This window comes from Podarcis tiliguerta, assembly GCF_965153285.1.
Source record: "Podarcis tiliguerta genome assembly, chromosome: 13".
NCBI classification, from domain to species: domain Eukaryota; kingdom Metazoa; phylum Chordata; class Lepidosauria; order Squamata; family Lacertidae; genus Podarcis; species Podarcis tiliguerta.
In genome coordinates, this window is record NC_139546.1 from 30,364,305 (window position 1) to 30,378,891 (window position 14,587).

General features: G+C 46.7%; 1 protein-coding gene across 2 annotated transcripts; it reads left to right on the plus strand.

Annotated features, from left to right (window-relative positions):
* Positions 1 to 398: 398 nt before the first annotated feature.
* On the plus strand, positions 399 to 10,151 carry LOC310663330 (uncharacterized protein). Of its 2 annotated transcripts, XM_083411113.1 has the most exons (5): positions 413 to 547; positions 1,830 to 1,999; positions 4,489 to 5,507; positions 5,668 to 5,794; positions 7,001 to 10,151. In XM_083411113.1, exons 3-5 carry the CDS (start codon positions 4,809 to 4,811, stop codon positions 7,978 to 7,980), a joined length of 1,806 nt encoding a protein of 601 aa, XP_083267239.1. In that variant the 5' UTR covers positions 413 to 547; positions 1,830 to 1,999; positions 4,489 to 4,808; the 3' UTR covers positions 7,981 to 10,151. The 2 variants fall into 2 exon arrangements, with proteins under 2 accessions (XP_083267240.1, XP_083267239.1); XM_083411114.1 differs by lacking the exon at positions 1,830 to 1,999 and having other exon boundaries at positions 399 to 547.
* Positions 10,152 to 14,587: the final 4,436 nt, after the last annotated feature.

Here is a 14,587-nt window from a genome sequence, read left to right on the forward strand (position 1 = left end):
GAATATCCTCCCAAGAAGAGGAGGTTAAAGCTTGAAGGGTTTTTCTCTCCTTTAGCTGGAAACCAATGAAAATTCATTTTTAAAATAAAAATAAAAGGGGCGATGTGGAGGCATAATAGAGGTTGCTGAAATTCTATATGGTGAGAAAAGAAAATGGATTGAAAGACTGTTTTCTCCCCCTCTGATAATATCAGAACATTGGGTTCGGAGAGATGAATTGGGGTACATTCAGGCCACACAAAAGTACTTCCTCACAATTACACAAAATGTAGCCACAAGTATAGACACATTTATAAAAGGCTTGGACGAATCTGCAGAGGGTTTGCCAGTTAGTGACTGTTAGGCATGATAGTTGAGTGGAATCTCTCATAGGCAGTTGGTCTCTCAACGGTCAACTGCTGGGGGGGGGGACAGGGCATTGGATATTTCTAGATGCATCTGGCTGGACCCTTTGGGAGACAGGATGCTAGACTAGAGCAACCTTAGCTGTGATCCACCAGCGCTCTTATCTTGTCAAGACCAACTCAACAGTCTGGATCCAAGCCAGGTTAGTTGCACTTCGGTCCTACTGAAATCAATGTGAAACGTTATCAAGTACAACTCACTTAATTTGAATCCCACTTGGTAAAAATGAGAGTGTTAAATATTAGGAGTAACAGACTTTATTTTATCTTATTGAACTGTCACAAATAATGATTAGTTCCTCCTCCTGCTGTCATTTTCAAAGACCCTCTTTCCCATTCATTCCCAACTCAATATTCCCCCTCCAATACCTGACCTAAAAAAGAAACAAAGGGGGGGGGAGAGAAATATTCTATTTCAAGACCAGTATTTAATTAAAATTTATTTGGGAGGTTTGCAAGGATGTTGGTGTTTTCCTTTTGTGCCTGACAGTGGAAGCCCAAGAAGTAAACTCCGAGTTCAATGGGACTTATGCTGCAGTCTAATTTGTGTGTTTAGGATTGCAACCTGAGCATAGCTAGTGTGCAACTGCACACGTTGAAGTTGCCTGTCATATGAAAGCAAAGTTTGCATCCCGCACCCCCCCCCCCCGACTGATGTTCTGCAGATATGTCTACTGCTACATGATGGGTAGGCAGCCAACTTTTTCAATACTGAGCCTTTGGGCAAAGGTCCTTCCTTCCTTCCTTCCTTCCTTCCTTCCTTCCTTCCTTCCTTCCTTCCTTCCTTCCTGTTCTATTTGGATGGAGACCAGGACACCACCCTGGAAGATGTGGCAATACAATTTTCAATCTTGCATCTTTTCCTTAGGGCAGGGAACCTGTGACCTTCTTCCAAGGTAAGCAATGATAGAAGTTGCCATCTAACAACCTGCTCCCCTTTGCACGCTTTCGCTTCACATCACTTGATGGCTTGTCGCTCACGTGAGAACAGCCTCTGGCACGAATCTCGCGTCCCTGCGGAGTGTTGACGCGGGAGGCTGTTTCCTAGATCTGTAAGAGTTTGGATCCCCAGGATCATCTAGTCCAGCCCCCTGCAATGCAGGAATATGCAGCTGCAACCTTGGCGCTATCAGCACCAAGCTCTATCCAGCTGAGCTATTCTCGCACCTTGCAAGGAAACGACTTCCGTTTTTTAAAAAAATATTATTCTCCTAGTTTCCTCTCTCTCCTGCTGCGGAGCCAGCCGAGATCTGCGCAACGCCAAGGGTTAAGCCGAGCGTGCGCTCTCCGCCCTAGAGAGGCTCAGGAAACCCGGCCGGAGTAGAGGGGGGATGCATTAGCCGAGGGCACCTTCCTGCTCCTCCCCTTCCCAGGATCAAAAACTTGGGATTTGAATTTTAATAAGGGGGGGATTTGCCTCTGCAGAGCTGCAGATCTTCCGCAGCGGGGCTTTGTGCCGTGGGGCTGGGTGGAGGAGAAGCGCCGAGCGAGAGCGCTGGCCGGGGCGAGGAGCCTGCAGCCGTCCGAGCAGGGCGCAGGCAGATCCAGCTGCCGAGGAGGAAAGGGAGAAACATCTGGAGGAGCCTGCAAGGCAAGTGGGAATGCAAAACGGGAGAGGGGGAAGGGAGCTTTTTGCAGGGTGTGCGCCTGTTCCCAAAAGGCCTTTGTAGGGTTGGCTCCGAGTGAAATCCGACCGGCTGGAGAACCGCAGTCCAAATTTGCAATGATTTCTGTGCAAAGTATAGCGGACGAAACGATGGCACAGAAACCGTTATTTTATCCGAGGTAATGACTTTGTGCCAAGCCCTCCCTCCAAGGCACTCAGGACAGGAGAGGCAGCCTTAGGAATTCCCATGAGGTAGGTTTAAGACGTAGTGGCTGGCCCAAGGCTACCCTGTGAGTTTCCTGGCTAAGCAGGGATTTGAACCCAGATTCTTCTGGCCCCATCATCTCTGAACCCCCTCCTACATCCGTTATCCTCCGCTAAGTGAAGAAGTAGTGTTCAGTTTTCTCCGAAGAGGAGAGAAAGTGCTGAAGAGGCAAGCCTGTGAATTGCCCTAGGGCACATGGGGGTTCCATGGCTGGATTTGAACCCAGAGCTCAGAAGCAACGTTGTTCCCTAACTTTCTGTCTCCCATTTTTTAACTCACATCCTTTAGCCTCCTTATTCTACCCATAACAGGAATGCTTAAAGAGTGGCTTTCTGTACCACCCTTCCAATCCAGGGTTGTGTGTAAAGTGAGGATTCCCCATCTACATTTGTATGGGGGCAAAGGAGTCTTAGCATTTAGTTCATATTAATTAAGAGAATGCAGTGGTGTGACTTAAGTGTATGTGGCAACAGAGTGTCTGGGCAGAGGGGTGGAGGCACTGAGGCTGAGATTCTGGGTTTATACCCACGCTGAGAAAAACTAGAGGATTGGGAGTTGAAGTGGGGTGGGTTAGGGAATACTTGGAGCCAGGACTTCAGAGTTCCTTGTGGGAAGGGTGTGGTAGAATCAGGGGTGAAAGGACTGGAATGCTGCCATCCCTCCAGTGTGGGTTGATGAAGGTTTTGTAATCCAAGTTAATGATTGTGAGCATGGGATCAGGATGTGGTGTGGATTAATCAATGTGGATTTTGTACATGCAGCATAATTAAGGAAGCTGTAGCTTTCCTAAAGGACTTGTGTTTGTGTGTGTCTATTTACCGATTTTCAACCCCTCCACTTGCTTTTAGTTCTTGAATACAGTTTCACCTCTACCTTCTTGTCAAGATGGACAAGGGAAGCAGATGAGAGAGAGAGAGAGAATGAGAAAAAAAGAGAGACCCTGGAGAAAAATGCAGACTTTAGCAGGAGCTCTAGCTAGCCTTTCCATTCTGTTAGCATCTGAGGATTTAAGGGGTGGGGTGGGGGATTAAGAGACCCCCAGCGAATCAAGGCCTGTGGGGGAAGGGCAAGCAAGCGCTGTGGATGCTGATTCTCTGCAGAATGTGTTTAACTCCTGAGCCGATTAAGAGCTCGGCTTATCCCTCTCTGGACCCCGCACAACAACATCTCTGTTTTCTTTCCGAAGAGGCTCTCTTCTCCCTGCAGCAGCCAGCCATGTTCTGAGGCCACAGTTTCAAATAAAGCGTTAGTGGAAAAATACCCCATAAATATCCTGGGCCCTTCCCGCTCTATATTTCCCAAGCCCACCTTTGCAAGTACAAGATGCTGTATCATAATTATTTTTCTGGAGGTGCCCACAAATGCAATCTTATATTTGCAATTAGGATTCTGTTTTATCAGAAGTATTGGCCAATTGGCCAATATCAGAAGATATTGGTTCCAAGGCCCAAATATGGCTAACAGGTTTTTAAAAGAAAATAAATGAAAGAAAGCTTTCCATATAGGAATTTCAACAACAACAACGAAAAGACTTGCTCTTAAAATCCCTCTCCCCACCCCCACCCCGGCAAAAATAGATCTGTATTGTGTTACTGAAGGGGAACACTTCATGAAAATTTGGTTTCTGAGGGATTGTGGGCAGGAGAAGAATGGCTGGAAGTTGCGCAAACTCAGCAGTTTTCAAATGTTGCAAGGCATCTTCGGGATTCTTGAGAGCTTACTGGTTTCTGTCTGAGATCAGTGATGGCGGACAAGCTTTCTTGAAAGGCGGCTTTTCCTTGTGGAAAGCACAGAGCAGGGGAATAAGGGTTCTGCACATGGTTGTGAATTCACACTGAGCAACAGTAAGCCCAATAGGCTTCGCCATAGCTGCGGGCAAGCAGACTAGTTCAACCAATAACATTCTCCAGAATCCTTGGCAGACAAATCCATGGGGAGTCTGTTGCCTCAAGATAAAACATTTGAAAAACACTGCCGTATATTCTCTACCCCTTGCTTGCCCATCTAAACTCTGTTTCCAGTGTTTTAGCTGAAATTGCCAGCAACCACTGTTGTGTTTTCATGACATAATTTATGTTTCCTAATGTAATTGGAGCCAATTTAGTTTCGATAAGCTTGGCTGATTATAATTCAGTTGCTTACCAATGGGCTGGTATGTTTGTTTTTCCATGCCCAAAATCTAGCTTTGGCTAATTTCCTTTGTCTTCCCTCAGGAACAACATGAAGCTGCTTGGATGGGAAACCTGTTGGCTGCAGGTTCAGCTGGTTTCTTTCAGTTAGCCATGACTGCTGGGCTGCATGAGAAAGCGTGTCTATCCAGTCCCCACAGTGGCAGACGTTAAGTGACCGGAGGTGTTACATATGCTCAGGTGTTGATCTATCCTTTCACCTGGTCTGAGGTAAAAAACTTGGGATTTTGAAGGGGATACCAGGCTTGAGCACTTGAATTGAGAGAGAACCAACCCTAGGAAGACAAGGGGGCAGGTGTGGAGATACTTATGAGGAGCTAAACTGTGGGCAACACCTTGTGGAAATGGAGGAACAAACCCGAGCAGGCGCCGAGCCAGGAGAAGGATCTGGGAGATCAGGAAGAGGCGCTTTTCCAGTCCAGTCTGGTACTCCCCGGGATTTGTCCCGATGGGGAACACCGCGCCAGGAAGGGATACCCCAGCGTTTGGAAGCGCAGTGGCAAGAGTACTTGAAAACAGTCCAGTATCCCTCTTCAGGGTGGGGAACGCCACAGCTGCCGGACTTGGCTTCGTGGGATGACTTGGCCACCTTTGACCGCGTGGTGGGTGCCTGCCAGTGGTCTAGAGAAGGGATGAGCCGCCTCATGCCCACTCTCAGCGCCGAAGCCCAGCAGGCCTTGAGCAGCCTGAATGCCAGAGACAGAGGGGACCACGGGAAGGTGAAAGCAGCTGCCTTGCGAGGCAGCTCCAGTGTTGCCGAGACGCAGCGCCAGCGCTTCCGCCAGTTCTGCTACCAGGAGGCGGAGGGGCCTCGCGAGGCCTGCAGTCGCTTACGGGAACTCTGCCATTGCTGGCTGGAACCGGAGAGCCGCACAAAGGAGCAGATCCTGGAGCTGCTGATCCTGGAGCAGTTTCTGACCGTCCTGCCAAAGGAAATCCAGAACCGGGTCCGAGAACGCGGACCTGAGACTTGTGCCCAGGCGGTGGCCCTGGCCGAAGGATTCCTTCTGAGGCAGCAGGAGAGTTTGCAGAGTGAACCACAGGTGGGTTGAGTTGAATTGCAAGCCGGGCAAGTCAGGTATGCTGCTCTGCAGAGCTTTCATCTTCTGGTTTTTGCCTTAACATTGCTTCATTTTGTTAACCATGATATTTTTTGGTGGGGGCAGGTAGGGCCTTCTGTGTCAACTTTCTTTGTTGTTTCAGGACTCTGGTTCGTTCCGGGAGACAACCACGAATCTCTCTGAAGGCCAGAGGGCTGTGTCTGATGTCAGACAGAGGCATCTTGCTAAGGAGGCCCGACAGCAGGATAATGGGAAGACCAGCTTATTAGGTACGTCTTGCACTTGTGCTGTTGCGAACACAGCACAGGTTAAGGCTACAGCTTAACTTCCATGCCCAATTTGAGTGCCATAGTTCAAGGAGGAATTTAGATGAGTTGGAAAGTATTCAAAGGAGTGGTTTGAAATTCTAGAATTTAGTGGCGAACGCTACATTCTTGAAGGATCAGCTGTTTTAGCAAAAAAGATTAAAGACTCCAGAGCTGTTGTAAGCAGTCAGTCCTCCCTGGTCATTGGCTGGGACTGATGGGAGTTGGAGTCGGTTGACATTTGAAGGGCCACAGATTCCCACTCCTGTTCTGTGGCGATGCTGTAATTAACACATGTAGTTTGAGCCTCACTCATCTGCGTAGTGGAAAGTAAGCACCAAGGCAGTTACAGCTGATGTTAGGAGTTCATGGGGCTGTCTCAGCTAACATTTCTCTAGAATATGCAGTGGAAGGACTTGGCTTACTCTGAGGTTTTTTGGGGTACGACTTCTGCTTCAGCTTGTAGCCTGGCTTACTTACACAAATCATGTGAACCTATTTGTTCTGCAGGTTGATTTTGTCCCTCAGGTTTTGTTTAGGTTTCTGTTGCAGGGAAGGGGAGAGAGATTTTATGGAGGGCTATGCTGTTTGGGTGGCTGTTGAGGTTTCTTCCAGTTCTATTATTCTCTTTACTCTGCAAGAGTGCTATAAGCTGAGCTGTTGGTATGGCACACTAAAAAAATTAAAATCTGTACCTTGCTAATTGCAAGCTTGTACCATGAATATTGTATTGGTGTTGTATGTATAAATTATGTAAATTATCACAACATATTACAATAATTTATTCTGGTTTAGGGAGGGGGCAAGTGCCTTGCTCTGCAGACACTGGACATCTTATTCAGCCACCTGGCCAGAAAAATGTGCTTTGTCCATCTACCTTCAAGCATATTTTCACAGTCATAAGGACTAGAAACTTGCTTTAGAACAAAAGAAAGCTGAGTGTTTGGAATTTGAATTCTGTACATGCCTACAGCCACACTCTTCTGCATTTCTTCTGTACTCAGACAGAACTGCAGCATACACACAGCCTTGGCCAGAAGCAGAATGAGTTGTGCTGATGACATAGTTAATACACATGGTTTTTCATCTATAAATGTTAGTCACATTAGTGCATTGAGCAACCCACAGATGACTTCAGGATTTCTCTCCCCTCCCTCCCCAATCTTACAGGTGCCAAGAATGCAAACAGAGCTGGTGGTGCATTTCATCAAGGGGCCAAAGAAGAGGGAACACGTTCTACTTCCGGGCTGGTTCCTAGGAAGGAGAAATCCCACATCTGTATCGACTGTGGCAAATGCTTTGCACGTCCATCTGACCTGGCTAAGCACGAGAACATCCACACCGGTGCAAAGCCCTTTCGCTGCATGGAGTGCGGAACAAGATTCAGCCAGCTGTCTCACCTGACCCGACACCAGAGGATTCACACGGGAGAAAAGCCACACATCTGCACTGAGTGTGGAGCATCCTTTGCCCAGCGGGCCTCTCTGGTTAGCCACCAAAGAGTCCACTCCGGGGAGCAGCCCTACCGCTGCTCTCACTGCCAGCAGTGCTTCAGCCACCAGTCGGCACTCAAGGTCCACGAACGCATCCACACGGGGCAGAAGCCCTACATCTGCCTGGAATGCGGGAAGAGGTTTGTTTCCTCCTCCACCCTGAAGATACACAAGAGGATCCACACGGGAGAGAAGCCGTTTTCCTGCGCGGAATGCGGGAAGCGGTTCATCCAGCGCTCCAACCTCATCTCTCACCAGCGAACGCATTCCGGAGAGAAGCCCTTTTGCTGCGGTGTGTGCGGGAGAAGGTTCAGCTACCCGTCGGACCTCACCAGGCACCAGAAAATCCACACAGGAGAGAAGCCCTTCCCCTGCGACGAGTGCGAGAGGCGGTTCACCAGGTTCTCGGATCTTCTGATACACCGCAGGATTCACACTGGGGAGCGGCCATACCGCTGCCTCGAGTGCGGGAGAAGGTTCCGGCAGAAGAGCGCTCTGGTGACGCATCAGAGGATCCACACAAAGGAGAAAGCGGCCGAGAAAAGCAAGCCTCTGGTATCCACAGAGTCGCAGGCAAAGAGCAAACTGAAAGCAAGCGAGACTGAAGAGAATGTAGACGTTCCAGATAAAGAAAAGAAAGATGTGTCACGAGCTTAGAAGCAGCCAGGCTCAGCGTGTTCTCCCAGCTCCTGACTCCTTTCAACCTTACGAAGGAAGGCAAATGCTAGAGGTTGTGCTGAGGTTTGTTCTGGGTTTGCTGATAGGTCTCATTCCTCTTCCATGCCTGGCCCCTCTCAAGGACATAGCTTGACTTTGTTTGGGGACAACCTAGCTCAGGACATAACAGAAGGTGCGAATAACCTGCTTTTTCCTTGCCCCCTGTGATTTGGCTACTGTGACAGACTCACCAGGGCATTCGGGAAAGATTGCTTCGCTCTGCAGTGACTGGAAACGTAATTCAAAGCCCAGTTCCCTGCTTTCTTCAGATTTTCAGCCTGTTAGATGGACTCTTGTCCAAAAGAAGTCGCTGGCTCTGCCTGCAAGGCTTGTTCGGAGGACATTGCTGACCATGCAGCTAAGGCGAATGGGAATTTGCTGCAAGTACCGTACTGCCCTAACGTTTCCCCGGATGGAGCTCAAGCAGGGAGGACTCTGGTGAAGTCCTCTCAGGGCTGATCTGTGTCATCATGCTTCTCTGCTTCTTAAGCAAAATCTCTGTGAATATAGAGATTAAGGGCCTGCCCACAAAAGGTCTTCAGACTGGGTTTCTCACTGCATAGCTGGACCTGTAGGAAGGAGGAACTAAAGGCAGCAGGAGATCTGCTTTTCCAGGTGCTGCAAATAGTCAGTAGATGACTGTTGCCATCATGTTTCCCATGTGGGTTTCCTAAGGGTATGTATTTGGCCATTGTCGAATGCAGAGCAGCATTTGCGAGAGGGGCAGGTGAACCTCTTCACATTAATGTTACTTGTTCTTTTATTAGTTATATATAGTATTTTTAGTTCCACCTGATACAGCAGTTATTGTGCGTATGTATATATTTTATTTGGGGTGGAAAGATTATTCTGTCTGTTATATTTTTGATGAAGAATAGTCCCTAAACCTTAGAGTAGTCTTCTACATGTCTACTCGGCAGCACATCCCATTGAGGTCCATGGGCCTTAGTCCTGGGTAAATGTGTCTAGTATTGCAGCCACAGAGTAGAAGTTACCCTGGATGAGTATGTCGGAGCAGAGGGAAGAACATGGAGGTTCCTGTTAATGGACAAAGATCTTTGGGAATTCTCAAGTCTAGTATTTAAACTTGATGTGTCTTTTTACACAGAGATAGCCACAAATAAAAAGCATCATAAAAGGGGTCTCCTACCTTTTATCAGTATGAAATAAGTGAGTAACGCAAGGTCTGTTGGGGGACAGGAGCGCCTAGATTCGTTTTCTTCACCCGTTGTTCAGCATTGTCAAAGGTGACCATTTTGTGTAGCTGTGCATTTGTGGGATAGGAACACTGCACAGCCCCATTGTACTGGATGTGGCTCCTTACTCTCCCCCACCACCCAAACACACTTCAGCTAATCCAAGCAGAGCCATACATAGCAATTTATTTGCATGCCTGAATTCCATTGCAGAACCAGGGTAAATGACTCATATCCAGAGATCTATATGCCATGATCCATACATCCACCAACCAGCCATTGCTTAATGATAACGGCATCTTTCCCATGATGCCACATAAGCGAAGGTGTCAGAAACAACATCAGCAGTGATGTCTGGGAGATTCTGCTTAAAAGTCCTGCCATGTTCACATGGCTCATGCATCTGCACAGTGGGGCTCATTGAATTACCAGCATTAGGTGTGATCTGGAGCTCTGGCCTGCATATTCTGAAATTGATTTGTCAGTACCCTTCCCCACATCTCTCTCTCTCTCTCTCTCTCTCTCTCTCTCTCTCTCTCTCTCTCTCACACACACACACACACACACACACAAGCAAACATACTCTCCACCTATGGATCTCACATGTACTTCTGCCCAAATTGAAGCATGTGCGCACACATGTGATCAAATCTACAGGCATTTCTGTGTCCTGTATGAGTTGTACATCTTCCACAGTCTAGGGAATCACTGCTCTTCATTTCGGAGACTGAGAACTAAGATTCTGTGAAGTACACATTGATTAATGTTAGGAGTTGTTTAAAGACTTCAAACTTTTTATAACCTTGACACACCCTGGATACATTGGGATCCTCTGATTTAAATAAAACCATTGGCAGCTTTTAGATTTGCTTTGTGAATAATAATGAAATAGCAATAAATCAATGTTTAGTTATGCAGCTGGAGTCAGTCATGTTCTTTAAATGTGTTTTAAATGCATTGTGTGACTGTGTGCTAAACTAGGCATCCTATGCACACTTAAGCTGGGGACTAAGACCATGTGGGCAGATGTTCCTGGAGAGAACAGAAGACCATGAATTGCTCTAGGCAACCATTGCCAAGGAGACTGGAATGTTGTCAGTTAAAACTGGAGAGTGGCAGTTGGACTCAAGGGCAGGAAACTGGAGAGAAGGAAGAGGAGTTGTTGGATTCTTGAGAGTGAATTTGTAGAGACGGGAGCTGTGATCTTGACAGTGAAGGTAGGTAACAAGAGTTTGAGCTAGAGACCGGGCAGCGCACTCTGGCCTCTGCCATTATCCAGGGGTCTATGTGCCACTGGGGGGCTGCGACCCCATCATTCCAGCAAGAACCACAAAGCAAGGGGGGACCAATCTGGCCACATCCATTGGTCAGAAAAGGAGCAGCTGCACGAAACTTGCTTTGCCCCTCCTTGGTGGAAGGAACGCTTACAAGACCTTTGTAGCTAAGATCTAGTCTTCAAGTTTACTTTTTTCCTCCTCTCTCAAAATCCTTGTTCCTTTTGTGCCATACCTTTTACCAGGGACCATCTTATTCTCGATTATTACAAGCCGCTTTGGGAGCCCCTTTTGCCTGAAGAGTAGAATAACAGTAGTTTAAATAAATACACTGCTTGTGTCGTGAGAGACAGAATGGCTGAGAGGAGCAGGCAAACCAGAAGCCTGAAACACAGAGGTTCGTTACCTTGTGGTTCCCAGGCGATGCCACAAGTACCAAGCAGCACCGACTACAGTGGTCACATAATGAAGACAACATTGGATTGTTGAAGTGTTTGTATTGGTTTCAAACTTCCGCCTACTCTAACTTGCATTGTGTTTCTAGTGTACAGGATCTTAATTAAGGTCAACGGTCACCTATTCATCCCCAGCCTCCATAATTTTAGACATCTGTTGATTCTATCAAAGACTGAGGTCAGATCGACAAAGACAGCATATAGATATTTCTTGAGGGCACCTGCATATTTCTGTCTTAAATAGTTTAAGACAAAGCATTGTTCTTTGGTTGACCTCCCCTGACAAAAGCATGCTTGTTGATCCCCAATGTTATTGTTCTGCTCTGCTCAATTCTCAGACTTTTCCAATAAGTAACAAACATAGACTTTGGATATAATGTCCAATAAACTGGGTGATTATTGGCCAGGTTAGATTTTCTCTCCTTTCTTAAAGATCAAGACGACAATACTTTGCTCCCAGTCCCTATGAGGGTTGCCTGTAGAGTTGACATATGTAAAGAGTTTTGCTAGTTTTGGAGCTCACCGATTCAAATTGTCCAGGAATCTGTCTCTTTGTTATTATTTATTTTTCTTCTCCTGGCTTGGTCCAGAATTAAAATACAACACTTGCTTCAAATGAGTGCCTCACAATTTGGGCATAAAGTAAGCACCAATCCCATATTTTGTTTCATTAAGCTAACCGGTCACCGAGTGTCAAAATTTTGTGAAATCCCTACCGATTGTGGCCTGTTCAGTAGCTGACTGCATTTCAATATAAAACATGGTTTGTTTATATTTTAGTGATGCTTCTCAGTCCATTCCCTCACCTTCAGATTGCCCGTGCTTGCATAAGTGAGCCTACTTAACATACAAAGATTGTGTCTCACTTTATTTTAAGATTCAACATTGCTCTACTTTTACCTCGGCCTGCATTTCCCCTGTTGTACTTTGGAGATCTCATGCAGCATGTCCTTTGTGATACCCTGAAAGCACACTAGCTCCAAGCAGAGAGGCTGAAGGTCGCTTTCCAATTGCTCTCCCACTGTTTGTGTGTGTGTGTGTGTGTAAAAGTAAAGTTCCCTGCTGTCTTTTTCCACCTGGCGCTGTTGCAGAGAACCAGCCTGAGTTAGTAAATTAACTTAAAAAGACATACAGTGGTACCTTGGGTTTCAAACACTTCGGGTTACAGACTCCGCTAACCCGGAAGTAGTACCTCGGGTTAAGAACTTTACCTCAGGATGAGAACAGAAATTGTGTGGCAGCAGCGGGAGGCCCGATTAGCTAAAGTGGTACCACAGGTAAAGAATGGTTTCAGGTTAAGAATGGACCTCCGGATGGAATTAGGTTCGTAACCAGGCAAGGTTAATTGTCCGTATATTTCATAGAAGGAAGATGTGAAATGTCCTCAGCACCTTGTTGCTACTGAATACCCACCACTGCAGGCCTTTGTGCTAGTCAGGCAAATAATTTGAAGTCAGGGTGAGTTGGTCTTGATGGACCCAGAGCAGACCCAGAGCAGCCAGTAAAGGTAAAGGTAAAGGTACCCCTGCCCATACGGGCCAGTCTTGACAGACTCTAGGGTTGTGCGCCCATCTCACTCAAGAGGCCGGGGGCCAGCGCTGTCCGGAGACACTTCCGGGTCACGTGGCCAGTGTGACATCGCTGCTCTGGCGAGCCAGAGCCGCAAACGGAAACGCCGTTTACCTTCCTGCCAGTAAGCGGTCCCTATTTATCTACTTGCACTTTGACATGCTTTCGAACTGCTAGGTTGGCAGGCGCTGGGACCCAGCAACGGGAGCGCACCCCGCCCGCGGGGATTCGAACCGCCGACCTTTCGATCGGCAAGCCCTAGGCGCTGAAGCTTTTACCCACAGCGCCACCTGCGTCCCGTGAGCAGCCAGTAGCCACCCCCAAAGTAAGGCTACCTCTGCTCCTCCCTTTCTTTATGATCCTTCCTTGCAGGCACTGAGAGAATACTGAATCCCTGGGATACTGGGAGGTGTCAATACTTCCTGTGCAGGATGCTGTGCCTTGGGACATATAGAAAGGAGATGTGGTTGCTTAAAATAGCATTTCACCCCAGCATCCATTTTATTTAAGGAGAATCTAGCACTGAAAATGACGACTGCCACCTGCTGGTTGCTGTATGCTATTACTGCTCTAGCATTTCAATAGCTTTTTAAAGTTTTTTAAAAATGTAATCTTGATCATCTGAGAATAGGTAGAAAAAATTCTCCTGCCCTCCCAACCACCCATTCTCGTCTAATAATGTTTATGTGTGAAACAGTGATTTGGTCTGTTTAATTACTGTATTACGAAGTGCTTTTTCTGGGGGTACGCAGGAGTACGCATACCCCTAAACATTTTGTGAATCTTTCTACTTTTGTCCATTTACTGTATTTATTTTTCCTGATTTGAAGTATAAAATGGTGATTTTCTTGAGTCAAAATGAGAGTACCCCTAAACATTTTTTTAGGGAAAAAAGCACTGGTTTTATGAATACAGAATGAACTACCCTCGGCACCAATGATTCCAGAGAGAATTCTGTGTAGTTATTAAAAAGAAAGAAAGGTTGTGTTATATGGGAAGTCTCTGATTATGTATTAGCCTCACCCGTGTGCTACATCATATATGCAAGCTCTGCATCAGCTAATCCAGAATCACTCCCTGTTCTGTGCTAATATTCACCAACGTGGATTTGAACTCACTTGATTCATAAATATTCTTAGGAAGTATGGGGAGAGCAGCCACACTCCGCCTCCCTTGCACAACCCTACATTTGTTGTGCTGCACCAGTTGCATTTCTGCCTCTTGTTGCCACTTCATGCCTCTGTCAAAAAAAGGTTGGCTAGGTCAAGCAGCTCTTGGTGACCCTGCTCCACCCTGAGCAACTCCAAGGGTTAAAAAAACAAGGGAGAAGTAAAGGTGACCCCTAAAGAGGCACAGTAAACTGGGGAAAGGGGGAATTGCTGTTTACCCAGGCACTTTCCTGTTTCTGCTGCTTCTCCTCTAATCTACTTCCTTGGATTGAAATATAAATATATATATGGAGGCAACCTGAATTCCAGTAAGAAGGCTGCGGATTCTGTGTGGTGGCATCTGCAATGGGGAGAGACAGCAAGTTCAGCTGGAGAGAAAACAAGAAACACACAAGCACCCCTCTGGTTTATGACAAGGTGTATTAAACCAGGAGTGGGGATGACTATGTAAACTGATTATGCAAACTGATTATGAATGAATAAGTGTGTCCTATAGAGTTTGCAGGTTCTGAAATAAAAATAGGTGCATCATGTTTTTTGTGCAAGAGTTGAAGCAGAATCTCTCCCCCCCCCCCATTTTTAAAGAAAGGTATCAGACAAATTTCTATGACTGGACTATTTCTAGTAATGGGTTCCACTGGGGTTTGGTGCCAGCTTGGCAACCTTACTGCATCATGTCCACATCCTGCTAAATTGGGTTCCTGGTTTGATGATCACTGCTGAAACAGTGTCTGAACACAGTCTACAGTGGTCAACATTAACTGCATTATAGGAGCACAATATTGTTGCTCCTCTTCTTGGTATAGCTGGAAGAATGATTATGTTCACAACCATCCTGGGTTCTTGGGAATTGGGATTGTCCCATTTTTGCTTTTCCCTGTTAA

What these genes read in the sequence shown, in the direction of transcription:
- LOC310663330 (XM_083411114.1), top strand. Translation starts at nt 4,809, where the DNA reads ATGGAGGAACAAACCCGAGCAGGCGCCGAGCCAGGAGAAGGATCTGGG. An exon ending in GTTTGCAGAGTGAACCACAG is followed by an intron (nt 5,508 to 5,667) that starts GTGGGTTGAGTT and finishes TTGTTGTTTCAG; the next exon opens with GACTCTGGTTCGTTCCGGGA. An exon ending in TGGGAAGACCAGCTTATTAG is followed by an intron (nt 5,795 to 7,000) that starts GTACGTCTTGCA and finishes CCAATCTTACAG; the next exon opens with GTGCCAAGAATGCAAACAGA.